The sequence below is a fragment of the Suricata suricatta genome, chromosome 8 (assembly GCF_006229205.1).
Source record: "Suricata suricatta isolate VVHF042 chromosome 8, meerkat_22Aug2017_6uvM2_HiC, whole genome shotgun sequence".
Classification (NCBI taxonomy): Eukaryota; Metazoa; Chordata; class Mammalia; order Carnivora; family Herpestidae; genus Suricata; species Suricata suricatta.
In genome coordinates, this window is record NC_043707.1 from 30,816,625 (window position 1) to 30,836,034 (window position 19,410).

Below are 19,410 nucleotides of genomic sequence, written 5' to 3' on the forward strand. Positions count from 1 at the left end.
TACCAAACAAGCAAAATTTGCTACTTTCCTGGCCTGTTGATAGTTTTTATTTCTTCTTCACATTACATGTATTTAGATTTTCTTAAAAAGATAAGCAGTGGAGTAAGGCAGCCAGGTGGCTGGCCAAGTCTTTTATTTGGTGGACTTCTTGGGAAAAAGCCCTAGAAAGCAAGTCTGAAGACCACCATTGAGATGTGAGACTGTTTCCTCCTGCCACCAAAATACATTTGTGCCTGTGGTGGACTCAGCCGATGGGGTCCACAGGAGCAGCCTTGAAAGCGGGGGTGTGAGCGAGGCCCATGAGTACCTCCAGGATCAGCCACTACACAGTTGCAGGACCTCGTGCAGTTACCCTCTTTGAACTCCATTTCCCCTTGGAAAATGGAGATGAATGATGCCTGCCCTGACCACACTGCTTGCTCTAGAATATTCTACAAGAGAAGTAGTATGGAGGCCACTGGAATGTGCTTTGTCCACCCAGCTCCAGAAGCACTTTCAGCCCTCCCATGCATGAGCTCAGTGGTTTGGGCCTGTCTCCTTTTTGGCAAGGCCATTCCCACTGGCAGAGTGGCAGCAACACTAAGGCCAGGCAAGGCCACCCTCGCTCTCTCCCTTCCTTGCTGCACCTACCCGGCTTTCTAGCACCAGCTGGAGGTGCCACCGTACCCCCTGTCCACAGCCTCCCTGAGGACAGAGCAGTTGCTCTGGTTGTTGTGGGAGCATGGTGTAACAGATTGAATTGTGTCCCCCATTGCCCCAAAAGGTATGTGGCAGTCCTAACCCCAGAACCCCCCTGGGAATGTGACTTAATTTGGAAAGAAGGTCTTTGCAGATGTGATCAAGTTAAGGATCTCAGGATTGGATCATCCTGGATTGTAAGCTGACCCTAAATCCAAATACCCATATCCTTAGAAGAGAAGGGAGAAGAAGACTGTACACACACAGGGAAGAAGGTCACCTGAAGACAGAGGCAGAGATCAGAGTTATGCCACCAGAGCCAAGAACACCAGGAGCCACCAGAAACTGGAGGAGGCAAGACAGGATCCTTCTCTGGAGCCTTTGGAGGGACCAGGCCCTGAAGCTACCTTATTTTGGACTTCTGGCTTCCAGAACCATGAGAGAATAAATCGCTGGTGCTTGAAGCCGCCCAGTTTACAGTGATGTGACAGTATATCTGGGAAATCTTCATGCATGGGCATCCCCAGTTAGAGCAAGTGGTAAGAAATGTGGGCTGTGGAGCCAAATGGCTTGGGGTTCCAATGCTGGCTCCTCCACATGACGGATAGGAAACCTTGAACGAGTTATTAAACATCTCTGCACCCCAGTTCCTCATGGATAAAACAGAAATCAGTACGAGCACCTTCGTCCTAGTGATGTCAGAAGAATTCAAGAGATTTCTGCGTGCATCTAGAACGGTGTCTAGCACATAACGAACCATCAGTGAACATCAGAAACTTTGGCTATTAATATAATGCACAGGCTCCATGCTCAGTGCGGCCTCCCAATATGACATACCCCAAGGAATTTTTGTATCCATACTCCAATTCTCTCCATAGTTAGGTATGCCTTTGTCAATTCTGAATTTATCTAAGGCCTAGGAGTGTTAATGCTTCCTTCTGGTCCTACTGCTCAATAGCTACCAAATTCAATGCCACCTCTCCATGCGGCCTCCGAGATTGGCCCCCAGATAGAAGCTGCCTCTGAGACCCCCACCAGCGTTCCTCGGTCACAGCCCCTCTCTGAGCTCCAGCACCACGGGGCTTGGGTGGCAGTCCTCTCTGTGCTGTTTCCATAGCACCGTCTAATAAACATGACTGTAAACTGGCTTATTCATCCTGCCTCGTCCAGACAACCCCGTAGCTGCCCAGGCAGAGCCATGCCTCCTGTGTTTGCTCAGTGAGTAAGTTTATTACCTTCCAGGTAAAACAGCACTTCCTTTTAATTGCTCTAAATTTACACTACACAAGTTTCAAAGGTTGTCCCTTTGTCTATTGTGAACAAATCCGTTGTCAGCTTCGATTTTGTTCTTGGGCGCTTCTACTTCCTCCTTCATCTTTCTAGGTCACAGAGCTCTGACCCCTCAGGCCCCAGCCCCAGCCCCTTCAGGACAGATACTTCTGCCCTGTCCCCTGGCCAGCCCGAGAAACTCCCCTCCGCCCCCCTTCCCGTGAACACTTTAGAACTTCATGTACACAAAACAGGACACAGGCTTCCAATCCTCATGTCGATTCACAGCATTGTCCGGTCTCTGTGGCCCCTATAGCCCATGGAGAATGGAGAATTCAATACTGTGCCCTATTCACACCCTCCCCCGAGCTCCGGGCCTTTAGGACAACTACACCCAGAAGCTCCATGGTCCCCTCAAATGCAACAGGATTGCCAGACAGACCACTGTCAAGCACCAGAGGATCCTGCCTCTCGGACAGTCTATCCTGGGGCCCCCCACAGCCCATCATCAGCCAAAGTTGGGCTCCCAGCTGGAGCCCTGCCAGGCGTGGTGGTCTTCCCTGACAGGCCACCCACTCCTGCTCAGTCCACAGAGGTCCTCTGGTGTCTAAAAGCTTCTATCAGGGGTGCCTGGGTGGCTCAGTCAGTTAAGCATCCGACTTCGGCTCAGGTCATGATCTCACGGTTCATGGGTTCGAGCCCTGAATCAGGCTCTGTGCTGACAGCTAGCTCAGAGCCTGGAGCCTGTCTTCAGATTCTGTGTCTCCCCCTCTCTCTGACCCTCCCCTGCTCACACTGTCTCTCTCTCTTTCTCTCAAATATAAATTTAAAAAAATTTTTTTTAAACTTAAAATATAGGGGCACCTGGGTGGCTCAGTCAGTTAAGCCTCCGGCTTTGGCTCAGGACAGATCTCACGTTTGTGGGTTCGAGCCCCATGTCAGGCTCTGTGCTGACAGCTAGTTCAGAGCCTGGAGCCTGCTTCTGGTTCTGTCTCCTTCTCTCTCTGCCCCTCCCCCTCTCATGCTCTGTCTCTCTCTGTCTCAAAAATAAATAAAAAACATTTTAAAAAAATAAATAAACTTAAAAAATAAAAGCTTCTATCAGGCTTGAATGCCTTGGTCACCTAGGTATGCTCCCTCACTTTCCCCACCATGCCCACCAGCACACGCCCCCTCACCTTTGGGACATTCCTACACACACATCCCCTGCACAGTTCTGCCCCCGTGTTTTTCCTACCTTCTCAGGTTCACATTCCTTCTCCCTACTGTTTGCTTGTCCAAAACCTCATCAGTCCTCACAGTGAATTGGAGAACCCAGAGGAGAGGGCAGATTAGAAAGAAATGATATGGGCGCCTGAGTGGCTCAACTAGTTGAGTGTCTGACTTCAGCTCAGGTCACAATCTTGTGGTTCATGAGTTCGAGCCCCACCTCAGGGTCACTGCTGTCAGCCTGTCAGTGCAGAGTCCACTTCCAATCCTCTGTCTCCCTCTCTCTGCCCCTCCCTGGTTTGTGCTCTCCCCAAAATAAAGAAAAAGAAAGAAAGAAAACTATAAGTGCCAGCCAGAGTCTGACCTGACATCTGAACCCCGCTCAGAATACAAGTGAGGGATGGGGCAAGGGCGAGGGTTCCAGAGGACTGAGGTCCTCCAGTGCAGGGACAGAGCAGTACAAACTTTCTGTCAAATGGGTGGCATAATTTGCTGTGTGGCCCCAGATATATCACTCACCCTCTCTGAGCCTCAATCACTGTCTGCCTTCACTTCCTTTCACAATCTTCCTTGTGAGAGAGATATGATATGAGTTACCTGTTGTGAAATGACTTTGTGAATAGCACAGCCCTCTGTGGGTGGGAGGCAAGGAGTAGGGGTGGGGGTAGGGGGCTCTGGGTATTATCAGACCTTCTGGAGTCTTCTGGAATGGCTCTATTTGCCTGATCTCTCCACTCCTGACAGCTCTCTGCACTTAATCAGTGTTATCTTTTCCACACAATATAGAGCGCCTTAGGAAAAGGGGTCTCTGCTTGTACTGATTATCTCTAACTCACCGCAAGGTGCACAGAGACATCGTACCTGCTGACTGTTGGATCCTTCCATTGTCATCATCACTGCCACCTTTCTCCTCCAAAGGCCTGACCAGAGAGACCCGGGCTCTGCCTGGGGAGCAGGGACAGGAAGGGACCCTTCTAAGGGTGACCCCACTCATAGCTTCCTATTCTCTGGATTTTACCTTAATGCTAATATATCTATGGGACGCCTGGGTGGCTCAGCTGGCTAAGCGTCTGATTCTTGATTTCAGCTCAGCCATGATCTCATGATTCATGGGGTTGAGGCCAGTGTCAGCCTCCGCACTGACAACACGGAGCCTGCTTGGGATTCTCTCTCTCCTTCTCTCTGTGCCCTGCTCGCTTGGGGGAGGGGGGGGCTCTCTCTCAAAATAAATAAATAAACATTTTTTAAAAGCTAATATAGGGGCACCTAAGTGGCTCAGTAGGGTAAGCATCCGCCTTCAGCTCAGGTCATGATCTGGCGGTTTGTGGGTTCGACCCCTGCATCAGGCTCTGTGCTGAGAGCTCAGAGCCTGGAGCCTGCTTCAGATTCTGTGTCTCCCTCTCTGCCCCTCCTCTGCTCACACTCTGTCTCTCTCTCTCTGTCTCTCAAAAACAAATACACGTTTTTAAAATACACATTTTTAAAAAGCTAATATAGCTATAATTAATGTACTTTCTTAGTGCCCTGAAATCCACAAAGTTCACACTCCCAGCCTTTCATCCTTTCCCATCAGAACTCCCAGGCTGTGCTTCTGGGCCCCGAATGTGTCTGGGCAGGGGAGAAGCAGGTACGTGAGGGCATGGTGATGGGCTGAGTTGGCACCTAAGGGCCCGTGTTCTTGAGGGGAGCCTCAGAACTCCCTGCGTGGCTTACCTCACTGCTGCCCTACAGGGCACCAAAGACTCTCTTCCCCATCTCCCTCTGCCCATTCGCCACCCCTCCCCACAACCCTACAGGGCCTTCAACTCAAAAGCCCCCTCTTCTACCTGGAGCCTGGGGCTCACTCCCCCAGCACTCTTCACCCCACCGTCTGTCCTGCCCACCCCTTCCCTCTGGTTCCTCCTGGTCTCTGGGGTGGGGGCATCAGAAAGTCTGCTATGGAACCTCACAGGAAATCAGCTTGAAATCAGTTTCTTCCCAGAGAAAGGGCTACAACAGGCTCAACAAGGACCCCAGAGCCTGTGTCTCCCCCTCAGCCCTCCAGCCATTTCTAGCTAGAGGGGCTTTCCCAGGCTCCCCTGAGCTCTCCCCACACAAGGAAGAAGCTGCTGGATGCTGCATCCTTCCCTCCCCCAGGGCTGGCAGTGTTTCTTTGGAAAGACCCTGCCTGTTGGGCAAATGTAACCCACAGGATAAAGGCAGGCAAGGCCACCGTCTAGGTGAAGAAAAAGTCCCCGTTCCCCCAGGGGAAAAGGCTGGAGAGGGGAGGCTGGGGGATGCCAGCCCCCTCTCAGCCTCTGGGCCAGGAGCTTGGTATAGGTCATCAACTAAACAACACAGTCCATGCCCCTTGCTCTGGACCCGCACCATCTCCAGGGTGACCCCGTTAGCACTCCCAAAGGTAGGATGAGGTCACAGCCTGAGTGTCCAGCTCTTAGACAGCTCCGTCCCCTGCAAAGGGAGTGAAGGAAAAGGCGGAAGCCAGCCACCTGAGCCTGGCCTGAGGCCAGCGTGCATTGGCCCCCCAGGGAGTACCAGCCCAGGTCTCACTCACCCGGTGCTGCTGGGGCAGGTACCCAGAGCCAGAGACCCAGTGTCAGGATCCAGATCACCAGCATTTCCCGATGAAGCCTTGGATGCAGGGTCTTCCCTCATCAGGAGGGACCAAGAAATGAGAGCTCCCAGGGAGGGACCAGCTTTATAAAGGACCCCGGAGACCTTTGGCTTCGGGAAACTCAGCGCCTGGCCCAGAGTAGGGGTGCGGTGATGGGGCTGGGCGGACGGTGTGTAGTGACCACAGGGAGTTGGCCAAAGGGCAGCCTGTCAAACCTCCCCTCTAACTCCAGGGAAGCTGACCGCCCACAGCCAGGGTCTCTCCAGTGGAAGCCAGAGTCATGGGTGGGGCAGGACGAGAGGGAGGGACCGGAAGCCAGAGGCGTGCGAAGAGTGTATGACGGTTACCCAGGGGCGGGGGCCAAGAAATGCCAGGGAGAGGGTAACTATGGAGGGAGGAGTGACACAGGCCATGCTGAGTGAAGGACACTGTACTCCACCCCTGAGAAGCCCCTCTTTCTTCTAGCCTTCCTTCCCCATCATCCACCTCAAGCTGGCCCTTTCCAAATTTCCAATGCCTTTCCTCGTTGGGCCTGGGACCACCACCCAAAGAACCTCATTCTGTCAGCCCCAAGTACCCTCAGCTCCAGTCCAACTACCCACAGTAGTGGGAACGAAAGGGCCCAAGACAAAGCATGGCAGGCCCTGGCATGAGTGTGTCTGCCACCAGGCTTGGGGAAGCTCAAGGTCTTTGGGGACACCCAGATTTACCCACCAGTGCAAATGGCAGCTGACCTAGCCTGGGCCTCCCACCCCCCTGACCCAGCCCTGACCTTCCTATGTCAAGGGGGGAAGGGCACAGAGGACAAACCCTACAGGCCCCCACCTGCTGCTGATCTAAAGCCCCCCACCCCACCTACTCCCTTAGAAAATGAGCCCTGATCTCTAGGAGAGAATTCATGGCCCTGAGGGCAGCCCGTAGACCCCTTCCTTGCTTGCTGGGGGAAACCGGTGTTCCCAGGCCCTGCCAAATATCCTCCGAAAGTCCCTGCTCTCCAAGTGAAGGTGCCACGAGATAAGAAGCAGAAAGACACAGAGCAACTTCTTTTACAAGAAATGCTATATTGTGTTCACATGTGAGAACTGGAGGCTGGCAGACTTCCTGTCTGCAGAGGAGTCGTTCTTGCCGAGAAGCCTGGGGACTTCTGGCCCCTGACATTACTGCAGCGATGGAGGTGAGGCCAGGGAGAGGAAAGGGGACTGGAGGGGAAAGGTGGGGAGGGGACAGGGAGACAGGGGAATGAGGACAAGAACCCTTGGGAGGGAGATGGAATGGAGTCTCAGAATAGGGGACCAGGGCCTGGGAAGCAGCAGCTGGGGAACCTGAGAGGCAGAGGACATCTGTACATAGCTGGGAACTGGGTGTGGGGGGAGGAGGGGGGATATAGGCCTGGGGCACTGGGATAGGGGTAAGAATTTAGGGCTGAAGTTATAAGGATGGGGGAAGGGACAAACTGGGGGAGACTCTGGGCTGGGCGCGGGGGCATGGAGTGATTCAAGAAGTGGGTTCCCAGCGGGGAGATTCAAGGATGGGAGCAAGGGGTGCAGCAAGGAGTTACATAGGGAGCAGGTGGGAGGGTGATTCTGGCTGGGGGGTGGGGGGTGGAGCGGGGGGCAGGCAGAGAGATGCACAGGAGAATAGGGACTGGGTTCCAAGACCCCTGAAGCATGTGGGGACATAGGAAGGTGCATTGGGAAAGAGACCTGACAGAGCACATCTAGTTTGCACAAGAATTGCTCAAGGCATCAGCACAAACACACTATACACATTTTACAGGTTCAGAGAAATTACTGATTTGCCCAAGGTCCCACAGTGGAGGAGCCTGGGTTTGAACTGGCTCTGCGGGTGGGTTTCACTCAAGTTGGGAGAAGGATGAGGGTCAGGGGGCTGGTCGGATTTTGCCCAAAGTGACCAGGAGACGGAGCTGCATGAGTCCTTGGGCCCACTCTCGAAAAGGATGCGGTACAGATGGTTTCTTCTCACAGTCCGGGGCAGGGGGGAGGGGGGAGGCTCAGGGCTCACAGCAAGGACGAGGCCACCTCAGGTCTCTGGATGTGCACCTGCCACAGGACATGTGTGAAAGAAGGAGTGAGAACAGGAAGCAGCCCTGCTCAGTCTGGCTGGAAGGTCACTGCCTCCTGGTCCTAGCCCAGCCCCCGGCCCTGGCGGGTGGAGGGAGGGCTTCTGGACCTGGATCTGGGAGAGCTCCTTACCATCCCTGCTTTGCACCCTCATCCTCACATTGATGTCCATGTCCTCCAAGGCCATCTGGAAGTTTTCATCCTTGCTTAGAGAGAGAGAGAAGAGGAGGGGAGGAAAGAACAGGAGGAAAGAGGAGAAAAGGGACAGGAAAAGAGAAGGGAAGGAAGGGTGGGGAAAGCAAGGCCTGGGAGGTGGGCTCCTGCGTCTCCTTCAGGGGGTGCCCAGGGAAGCAGCGACTCAAGCTTCCCAGCAGGAGGTCTGTGGCTGCCTTGGGCAAGGGAGGTAGTTGGGTCCTCCCCAGGCCCGCAGTGGTGCCCAGGGAAGCCCCTGGAAGCCCCCTTCCCGGGGAGACAGGACTTACCTGTTGGCTCGGTCCTCCGAGCCCAAGTTTGAAAAAGTCCCCACCGTGACCTCATCCCAGATCTTGAACCATTTCCTGTCGTCCGCCCCAGCGGGGACCCCTTTGCCGCCCTCACCCCCACCCCCAACGCGCTCACCTGACTCCCCCTTGACTGGCGTTGCTGGAGCGCGCAGCGAAGATGCTCAGCGCCGGCAGCAGCAAGCAGCAGAGCTGTGGCCCCCGTCAGGTCCCCAACCAGTGCCCTTCAGTTGCCCACCTCGCAACGCGGGCCCGAGAACCAATGTGCGTCTGTGGAGAAGCTGCTGGAGCAGGGGGTCACAGGCCACAGACCCTCACCACTCGTCCAGGCCGAGTCCGCTAGCGTACTTGGCTCCCTCCTGTTCAGGCAGCTGGGCGGGGCCCCACCGGGGTCGGGGTGGGGGGCGAGGGGCGGGGCCGCGGGTTGGCTGCCGGCTGGTAGACCGGCGGGGTGGGCTGTGGGCGGGGCTCTCGCGTGTGCTAAGGGCGTCACCGGAGAGCAGGACCACTCCTGTCCACAAGGCACTGGCCTTGGTGACAGCCGATGACGCCATCCACTCCCGACGTGCATTTGGTGAGGCCGGAGATGGTTGTCCTCCACCCAGAAGAAGTATAAATCCTCATAGCCTTTGGCTGTAGCGCGGCGACTGATGGCTGGGGGCGGGGCGGGTGGGGGTGGGGAGAAGGAAGTTGCAGAGACACAAGGACCTCATCCACTCTACTCAGGGGTCTGGTTATAACGACTCTGAAAATAGATGGGGGAAACTACATTTCCGAGGGTGGGGTGTCGTGGAGTAGACTCTGGGATTAGATAAGGGGAGGGCAGGCCCCTAAGACCCTCACCCTCTTCTCACCTTCCCTGCTGGTCCTCAGGTGGGAAGTTACTAGGAAAGGGCAGCCTTGCCCTGAACCACATCACTTGCCTTCTGAAAGTTCATCCCTTCTCCCCAGGAATTTCAATGGGCAAATGTCCACGGTGGAATTGCCATGACCTCCTGGGGCCACTCAGCCCTCTGCCTACCCTTACCTGCCAGGGTCAGCTCCTTCCTGGTGGTGTTGGTCACCTTGATGGAGTCAAGCTTAACACAGGGCTGCGGGGACACAGGCACAGGTGGAATTGACAGAGGTTAAAGAGTCAGGAACAGAGGTGGCTGGGTGGCTCAGTCAGTTAAGCCTCGGACTCTTGAACTGGGCTTAGGTCATGATCTCACAGTTAATGAGATTGAACTCCACACAGGGCTCTGTGCTGACAGTGCCGAGCCTGCTTGGGATTCCCAGTCTTCCTCTTTCTGTGCCTCCCCTGTTTGCTCACAGACTCTCTCTCTCTCACTCTCACTCTCTCTCCCCACCCCACCCCCACACACTCACACATACAAAAACAACTTTTAAAAAAATGAATAAAGGGTCAGGGACAGGGAAGCCGAGCAGGGAAGCCTGGGGAGGGGCAGAGAGGGCTCTGTCACTATGGGGAAGACGTAGAGGGACTGCAGGAGAAGGCTATTCTTGCCTCTCTCATCTCTCCCAAATAAACAAGGATCCTTAGCCATCCTGGAAACTTGGAGCGGAACTTTCCAGGAGTCTTCCCCAGCACCCAGGTTCTGGCTAACCCCTCCTTAACCCCATCCTTGACCCAGTTGGCTACAGATCTACCCCAGGGCTGGCACCTGAACTCAGAGGCTCCTGTCCAAGCTGGTGGCTCTGACCCCAACCCCTCCCTCTGGCCTTGGCTCACTCTGGTCACTCTGGCAGCTGTCCCTGTTGTGGCTGACATTCTGGAGCTCCTCTTTCAGGACTGTCTTCACTTTCTCATACTCTCTCTCCAGCTGGAGGCTAAAGGGCAACTCCAGCAAGACAAGACAGTGCACCTCAATGTTGCCACTCCTGAGGGGATCAAGAAGGTTGGGTGTCTTGCAGGGTGCCCAGGTCTGGGGCATATAGGTCTTTAGAAGGGCACCTCCAGGACCAACCACAAGTGGACTGGTGTGAGAGGAAAGCAGAGGCGATGAGTTGGGATTCCAGACAACCTATTTTCATGACCTGCCATTGGCCCTGACTCAGTCAGCCTGGAAGGCGGGACAAGGAATAGTTGACATTCTCTTGCCTTGCATCAAGCCATTACCAAACCAGGCCCTTCTGGGCACTCGGCCTCACTCGTGCTGACCACTCAGCAGGCCGAGTGCCAGCCAGAGAGAAACCAGCTACTGTCCAGACACCAGGCTTCACATAAACCCTTGTGTGCCACCTCCCTGCATGTCCCATGTATTGTCTCTCCTTCCAACCGTGCTTAAAGAGGAGGGTGGCATCTCTCCTACAGAAAATGATCGAAAAAATCCCCCATGGAGTGATTAGTTCCCCTATGCCCTTCCTCCACCTCTCTCTTTGAAATATGATGATTCCAAAAGGAAAGGATGGCTTCTCCATTTTTACTTTGTGCCCCTTTCCCCCACCGAACACTGCCTCCGCAGCCCCATTAGTCTCCTACCTTAGGGACAGGATCTCCACATCCTTGAATCCCTGCACATTCTGGGAAGTCTTCTGCATCTGAAATGCCAAGATCCTTGGGCTTGTACCTAAACCTCATGACCTGAGTGCACCCAGATGCCCAAGCCCAGCTTCAGGGAAGGACCCTTGAGTTCCCTACCCTTCCCCATCACCTGATCCTGGAAGGTGTCACTAAAATCCTTGTAGGCCTTGGAAGTGTTGTCATTGAGGTCAGGGGAGAACTCCTGGTCAACAGAAACCTCCATGCCCACTTCAACATCTGCACACAGCATGCCCTGTTCTGGTCACCACCACCCCCACCACCACAGCCCAGAGGTTCCTTCCATCACGCCTCTCCATGTTCCCTGAGGACTGAATGAACAGTAAGAGGAAAGGAGATAAGATTTCTAGGATAAGTTGTGCCAAGGTGAGGGAAATATTAGAGGTAAGGAGCCACAGTAGTAAGGCCTGTGGTCTCTCCTTGTCTGGCAAAATAATGGCTCCTATGTCTTAGATGCCTATGTCTTAACCCCCAGAACATCTGGATATGTTATGCTACATGACAAGGAGGAATAAGGATTGTAGGTAGGATTTAAATTGCTAATCAGCTGACTACAATGGGAAAATTAACGTGGATTACTGGGTGGGCTCAACATAATCACAACAGTCCTTAACAGTGGAAGAGAGAGGCAGGATGTCAGAATCAGTCACAAGAAAATGTGACTATAGAAGAAAGGCACAGAGATGCAGTGCTGCTGGCTTTGAAGATGGAGAGGGGGAGCCTTGAGACCAGGAATGTGAGAGGGTTCAGAACCTGCAAAGGGCAAAGAAATGGATTCTCCCCTAAGGCTTCAGAAAAGAATACAGCTCTGCCAACACCTTGATGTCAGCTCAGGAAGACCCACGTTAGACTCCTAATCTATAAAACTGTCAGATAATTAATTTGCATTATCTCAGCTGTGAAGCTTGTGGTAATTTGTTACAGTAGCAATTAGAAGTTAATACAGCTCCAGGCAGCCCAGACTGGGAGGAGACCACAGGAAGGAGTGTGGCCCAACCACCTCCTGGAGGTAAAGGTGGAAAGAAGGCATGATGTGGGGTAGAGGAAAGCATGGGAGAGAAGGAAAGGATGGTGGAATTAGGCAAAATGTCAACCATAGGGCTGGGCCCAGGGAGAGCCAGTGGTACCTCCCAGAAGAAAGTGCAAAAGGCAGGGCTCTGGCAACTCACCCAGATCCACCTCTTCCACTACAAACTCGCAACGGAGCCATAGAAGATGCTAAGGCAGTGGCACTTGAGGCCATCCCATTTACCTCCATTCTGGCACCTGATCTCCTGGAGTTCACAGTACAGTGGTCCCCAAAGAACCCCAAGGGGCAGTGGCATAGGCCCTGCATCCAGGTGCCACCACTGTCACAGGTGCCTGGGCAACACAGTAAGAAAAGGAAGTTCAGGACAGGGTTTGCCCTTGCTGACACAGAAATTTATTAGGGGAGAGAGAAGACGGAACAAGGAAGCAAGAGGGCCAACCTGAGGTGGTGGTCAACCTAGACTGTGTGGTCACGTGAGTAGTGGTCATAGTTCACCTGGGTGACATAAGGGTGGCAGTAGTTTGAGGGGTGACTACCAGTGTTTTTGGAGTCTGAGTGGTGGGTAGGGTGGAGTGAGTCAACTTGATTGAATTCACCATGGCAGTTGGAAAGCTGCAGCTTGGTTTCATGATCAGTGGGAGGCTCATGAAGCCAGACATATGTGGGTTGGTTACAGAACTGGTGCTCATCCAGGTTCTACTGATGGGTCTTTGAGAGCTTTTCAAAGCTGAGGACAGTCTCAGTGCTGGTAGAACTAGGAACATCCATTCTGCTGTTGGTAGGATAAGTTTCCAGAGCAAAAGTAGAAGTGTCCATATGCATAGGAAACACAGCTGTCATGCTGGTGGAACTAGGAGAGGTAGCCATCCCAGAAGTAGAGGTGAACACTGACATTGGGATGGTAGGCATAGAAGCAACTTCACTACTTGGACCCATTTCCATACATGAAGTCGTGGGAGATGCAGGTGCTATTGTAACTGATATAGATTCTGGACATGGGGTAGTAGAAGAAATAAAACAAGTGGGGGTTGTTTCAGTAGCAAAGGTCTTTAGAGAATACATGGTTGGAGAAATTCTTGTAGTTTCAGATGAAAAAAGAGTAGTGAAAGCTGTGACAGAAGACCCTGTATTTTCCATACCAGAGAGAGGTGAGGATGTAGAAAGAGAGTTGGTGGTAGCTGTGAGCACTGAATTTACACTGGCGGAGGATAGAGAAGAGAACATTATTGTTGTGGATGTTGAAGAGGAAATAATAGTAACCAAAGAAGTAGTTAGCACATTTGTAGATGTACTCAGAGTAGAGAGAGTGTGGGAGAAACACAAGAAGTACTGTGTGATGTTGTGGGGGTGGGTGTTGTTACCAACATTGTAGTAACAGTCATGGCTGTTTCTGGGGTAAAGGGAGTGGGCGAAGTGGCTGTGATCGTGGTAACAGAGATAGAAGTGTTTGTGGGAGTAGTGATTTCAGTTGTGGCTATGGTGTCTATGGGGAATATAGTAATCAAGATGGACAAAAGTGTAGTGTTTGTGGTCAAAGAGGAGACTGATTCTGTGGTTGAGGCAGGTGGAGAAGACAGACGCATACTCGTGGCTGATGTCAAGATATTGGCGGTGACTGAAGTAGAAGCAGTAAATGTTGGAGAATTGACTGTATTCGTGGGAGCAACTGATGAGGTGGTTTTGAGAGGGGAAGTAATCTCTTTGGTGAGAGATTGTATCCAAACATTCCCAGTAGGAGTAAGTGTGGCTTTCCAGGTGGATGCAGCATAAGAGGATGTGATAGTCATCTTGCCTGTGTATGTAGTAAATGTAGTAGAAGAGGGTGGTCTGTGGTCGGGGATGTTGTGTCAGTGGTAGTGGGTGCCGGAGTGGATTTAGCATATGAGTGTGATGTATTTGTGCTCATTGCAGTTGAGGTGGTACTGTCTGTCTGAGTGGTCCCAGTACTCCTGGTAGACATGGAAGATGAGCCCTCAAACTGGAGTGTTTGTATCAGGGGTAGGAGGGGGAGTGCTGTGGGTACTTGTGAGCACAGACACCATGTGGGCACTGTTGTGATGACACTGGATGCTGTGTCTGTATTTTGGGCAGCCAGAGAAGATGGGATGATGTATGTGGGGATTGCAGACATTTTGGAGACAGTGATTGTAGAGGTAAGGTCAGTAATGGTAATCAATGAGCCATTGGTACCCCCCAGATGTGGGGGTGATGGTTGTCAATGTTGAGGTAGGCATGCTTGTACTAACAGAGGGCGAGTTTATGGTGACAGTTAACCTTGGGACCAGTGGTAGAAGAAGATGGGGTTATTGTTGATGTGGTTGTGCATGCTATAGAGTAGATGTTTGAAGAAGTGATACCTGGAGTACTGTGTGGTATTGTAGGGGTGAGTGTTGTTACCAAGATTGTAGTAGCAGTAGTGACAGTTTCTAGAGTGGAGGAAGTGGGAAAAGAGGCTGTGTTCAAGGTGGCAATGGTTGAAGTGTTGATGGGAGTGGTGATTTCAGTTGTAGCTATGGTGCCAGTACTAGTGGGAGATGTAGGGGTGGACATGGTGTGGGTTATAGGGAGTGTAATAATCAAGGTGGATATAAGGGTAATGTTTGTGGTCCAACTGGAGGCTGATTTTGTGGATTAGGCAGATGGAAAAGACAGATGCATACTCATGGCTGATGTCAAGGGATTGGTGGTCACTGGAGTAGAAGAGGTTGATATTAGAGAATTGACTGTATTCCTGGGAGTAACTAATGATGTGATCGTGGGCGAAGAAGTAGTTTTTGTCATGAAAGATATTGTGGAAATGTCCTTTGTAAGAATAAGTGTGGTTTTCCAGGCGGTTGTGGCATGAGAAGGTATGATGGTTGTCTTGCCCGTGTGTGTAGAGGCTGCAGTGGAGAAGTATGGTTCTGTGACTGTGAATGTCATGTAAATATTGGTGGTAGTGGGCTCCAGGGTGGTTTCAGAAGTGGTAGATGTGGTGGAAACAATTGTGTTTGTTGGAGTGATTGAGGACATGCTTGAAGAAGTTGAAGTAGTTCTTGTCATGAGAGTTTCCTGCCAGTGTCACTCATCAGAGTAAGCTTCCTTTCCATGGAGCTCATTGTTTTCAAAGCAATTGTTGTTGGTGTACTTAGTGTAGTGGTGACTTCAGTAGAAGCAGATACACTTTGTGTTGTAGGTGCTATTAATGTACTGGTTGATGTGGGATCATGAGTGGTGGCAGTTGCTGTTTTAAAGGTCTCGGTAGTGTTAGGAAGTGAAGTTGTGGAGGTAATCAAGATGCTACTAGCAATAGGTGAAGAGTTGTGATCAGATATTGTTGCCAAGATATTCGTGGCAGTTAGAGGAGGGGCAATAGAGGTAGAAGTGATTATTGGGATAAAAGACCTGGTTGTGGGAATGCTTCCTGTGGTCAGGCTAATCCTGTTTGTGTTACCAGTTGTCGAGGATTTGGGCATATGGAAGGTTGTGTGCATGGTTGGAACAGAGGAAGAGAGTAGGGCCACGGTTGTGGGAGTCTTTCCCAGAGTGGTGGTGATCGTGGGAGGAGAGGTGTCTCTTGGTGGAAGCTGGGCCATGCAGGTGGTGGTGGGGTAAGCAGTAGTTATTATAAGGCTTGTGGGATTGATGCACTTTATGGTGTTCATGTAGACAATGAGGACAGGTGGAGTGGTTTCAGTCTCGATGACAAACTGGGACACTGGAATAGCTGAGGTGTGGGGCTTGGTTGTAGTTTTGAGCACTGCCTCAGAAATAGGTTTAAAACAGGGGGAGGTGGTGGAAGTTGTAAGTGTGCATTCCCTATTGTTGGCAGCTGTAGAGGTCCTGCTGGGGACACTGAGTGGCCACCTTGCTGTCCCTTTGGAGTATGGGTAGTTGCTGAGAGCAGTGTGAGCTGTTTCTGCTCTGGGGAAAGGCTCAGTGGAAGTGGATGCAGCCATGGGGCAAGTGCCCGAATTGATAATAGAACAGAGGGATTCATTTGCAGGTTGTCAATCTAAATACCATGTAAGCTATTTACTGCCGCATTTTCCAGATACATATTACAGAAGGTAGGAAGTTCCATTGCTAATGCCTGCATCAGATGCAGTTTGGGGCTAGGGTCTTTGAGGTTCTGAAAGGGGTGCCCTCAGTCTCTTGCTCTCTTCTTCTGAGTCAGAACTTTCTAGCCTGGGATGGCTGTGCTAAGCATGCAGGTCCAGCTGAGGGTCCTTCCACCCCACCCCTTACTCTACACATACATGTTTCCCTTACTCTGTTCCTTCCTCTTCCCCCACCTGCTGCCCATAGTCCCTACCCTTTGGATCTTGCTTCCCTTCTCCCTATGACACACTGCTGTCTGGGCTGACTCTCTTCTTCCAAGGGAGCCCAACCAAGCCTGGGCTGGGGGTGGGGACACATCATAGACACCGGAGCCATTGGGTCAGAGAGGGGAAATCTACATAGAGAGCTGCAAAGGGAAAACCAGAGACTGAGGCTCAGACTTTATTGATACTGAAGGACAGGGAGAGAGGACCATACTAATAGGCTGAACAGAGAAGGAAACTTCCAGAAAGTGATAATTGAGCAGATAGGCATGAGTCCCAAAAATCTGAAAATTTTACAGTGTCAACAAAAACAGACATATTTTCTATCACCCACTTTACTTTGGCCCCTGGGTTAATTAGTTTACAAACATAAACCCCTCACTCTATACATATCATCAACCCCATTTTACAAGGGGTAAGAGTGAGGGTCAGAGATCTCATAATGCTGGGGGTGAGTGGTGGGGAGACTTCTGCAGCCACAACAGTGCAGGCAGTAAATGCCCAGACTTCCTGTCCACTCAGCATTAGCCTTCTCTTCACCTTGGACCTAGTACATCTTTGTTCTGAGAGCTGGGGTTTCACTTCTCAGTCTATCTGGGTGTCTCAGGAGATGGGACTGAGGATTATGGGAGTTGGAGCCTCTAGAACCAGGAGGGAGTCCTAGAAGTAAGTGAGAGGGTGGTCTGTGGGCCTCTAGGTTAGGAAGGTCTAAGACTAGGGTTCAGGAGCAGATGCCAGGAGACAGAGGGATGGGAAATACTGAAGAATTGTGGGATTCCTAAAGGATAGAAGAGAGAAGGCCCTGAACCTCACACTGGTTGGTACATACATACCCTTTGGGAGCAATCAGTATCCCTCCCCAGCCCAGCCCCGCCAATGACAGCTGTGCCCAGAAGAAACACCGACTGGATGATGGATGGGAGAGAGGGGCAGAGCTGGAGGAGGAGACAGAGACCAAAGGCAGAGACATCCCCAGAGAGAGGAGACAATCCCAGGTGAGAGGCAAGGCTGTCATGGAGAAAGCACCACTGGAAGCAAAGGAAGAGTCCAGAGAGGAGCACTGGGGCTGGTGAGGGGAAGGATAGAAGAGATGTGGGGGCTCAGTAAACCAAATCAAAGTGGGAAGAATACTATTCCAGAAAGAGGTTATGCCTACCCTCCCAGTGCATGCACCAACCCCTGCGACCTGCCTGGTCCTGGATGGAGAGTAGCACCAGCTAGACCCAGCTTCCTTCCTCCTCCCACTCCTCAATGCCCCCTGCACACAAAGCTCTGAGGAATCCCTCTGTTAGTCTCCTTAGGCTTAGAGCCACTTCCCCACACACCCCTGCCCTGGAATATCAAGAGGTTCTCTCCAGTCCTTTTCCCACCTGCCCCCCTCACCTCTGGCCCCTGGGGAGGCCCTGAGTGTCCAGAGGAAGCCCCGAAGCCTGCCTGAGTGGCTGCATGGGTCTGGTGCAGCAGGCAGAGCAGGAGCCAGAACTGGGGGCAGCTATGGGAGGCAGCTCCTTTGCACAGAGCAGCACCCAGCTGGAACTGAAAGTCATGGTTATGTACCCTGCTGGATGTGGAGGCTAAGCATAGGCTCACTTCGGCACTGCCCACCTCATTCCTCTCCCCCCGCCCTTCTCCAGGTAGCTGACTTCATTGCTGGGGGAAGGGAAGATATCAAGAAGATAAGACTAGCCCAGGAGGTGTCAGAAGGGGAGAGCTGCTGGTGGCCCAACCCCCAGCTTACCCAGCCCACTCAGAGCAGTTCCTAGGACCCTGCCTTTCCCCTTCCCTGCCTCCCACCAAGAACCAGCAAAACTGGATGGGGAATATACTTGGTCAAGATCTTGGACTCTGGAGTCTGGGACTGACTCTCACAGCCTCTCCTTATTTTCAGTCCCAGCTGCAGGAGAGGGAGGTGAAAACTTGTTCCCCTCACTCCCTCTGCCCCTTGCTCTTCCCTGTCTCCATCCTGCCCTTATCATGATGTGGCCTGAAACCCTACAACCAAAGCCATAGGAGCAATACAGAATTCAATCAGAAGTCATTTTAATATCTGAGGATCTGGGCCACATCCCGGAAAAGAAAATACAGATGTCCAGTGGAAAAAAACCAGACAAAAGAATGTTTTAACCCAGCAGGTGAGTAACCGTTAGGAAGTTAGATTCCATTCAGTGCTGAGAACATATGAAGAGCAAACACTCTTATCCACGTGGTGGGAGTGTAAGTGTGTTGGGCCGCTCTAAAAAGGCAATTTGGTGGCATCTATTAAATTTTTAAATGCATGTTCAAGGACTCAGTAATTCCACCTTTCCATCTCTTTGTTCAAGAAGTACTTCACAGAGGCATTCACAAGGATGTTTATTGCCATCCAGTTTATTGCAATTTCAAAAGAAATTGGAAACAACCCAAACATCTCTCAGTAGGAGACTAGATGACTATGGATATTCACACTATAGACTACTATGCTTGAATCAAAAAGAATAGTACCCTAATGGAAAGACCCTCACAACATCTTGTTCAGTGGAACCAATAGACACAGTTTTGTTAAAACAAACACACATATATATTTCCTATGAATACACACACACATGTTAAGTGCTTCAAAATTGGAAGAAAAACAAAAGCTCATCTAACCCAATAACAGGGAGAAGATTAATTCAGAGAAGCAAGAAAGAACTAAGGTTCAGAATGATAATCAGGGAGCTTTAGTTCTATCTGTAGTTTTCACTTTTTACTGTGACAAAGATTCTGTCCTTGACCAAATTCTGGCCAGGCTCCTCCAAGCCCTCTTCCCAACTAAGCCTCAACACTGACATAGAACACTTGAACACTAACATAGTTCTTACAGTTCAAGGCTACATCCCTAGGCTGACCCCAGGCTCCCTTTAAGTGCCTGCATGAGAAAACTTGAGTCTACCAAAAGAATTTGCTGTTTGTGCCAGCCAGCACCCTAAGATAGGGGCCCTGTCTTCCAGCCTCTGGGGAAGGGTAAGAGCCTAACTTTGATAAGCACCAGTTACCAAACCCAGATGGATTTCACGTGAACAACATCCCCTGCCCTTCCTGTAAGTTTTCATTCTCTCCAGGTCCCCTCCCTCCCTCTAACCACCCTCCCTCTCCGTTAAATCATCCAATGACTTTTGTACAAACCTAAGTGGAGTCCAATTCTCAATGAACTCTTTTCTATTG

General features: G+C 51.5%; 1 protein-coding gene and 1 long non-coding RNA gene across 2 annotated transcripts; both read right to left on the bottom strand.

Moving 5' to 3' along the window:
- Positions 1-6,811: 6,811 nt before the first annotated feature.
- LOC115300401 lies at positions 6,812-8,371 on the bottom strand. The gene is made up of 2 exons (XR_003912635.1): positions 7,984-8,371; positions 6,812-7,830 (listed from the first exon to the last, which is right to left on the bottom strand). It is a non-coding gene; the product is annotated as an uncharacterized LOC115300401 (long non-coding RNA).
- A 294-nt stretch (positions 8,372-8,665) lies between these two features.
- MUC3A (mucin 3A, cell surface associated) lies at positions 8,666-12,570 on the bottom strand. Its single transcript, XM_029945736.1, is given in 9 exon segments — positions 8,666-8,862; positions 9,379-9,442; positions 10,055-10,232; positions 10,834-10,892; positions 11,006-11,112; positions 12,063-12,095; positions 12,098-12,167; positions 12,170-12,255; positions 12,363-12,570. Coding segments are annotated over 9 exon segments (1,002 nt in total).
- Between the last annotated feature and the right edge of the window lie 6,840 nt (positions 12,571-19,410).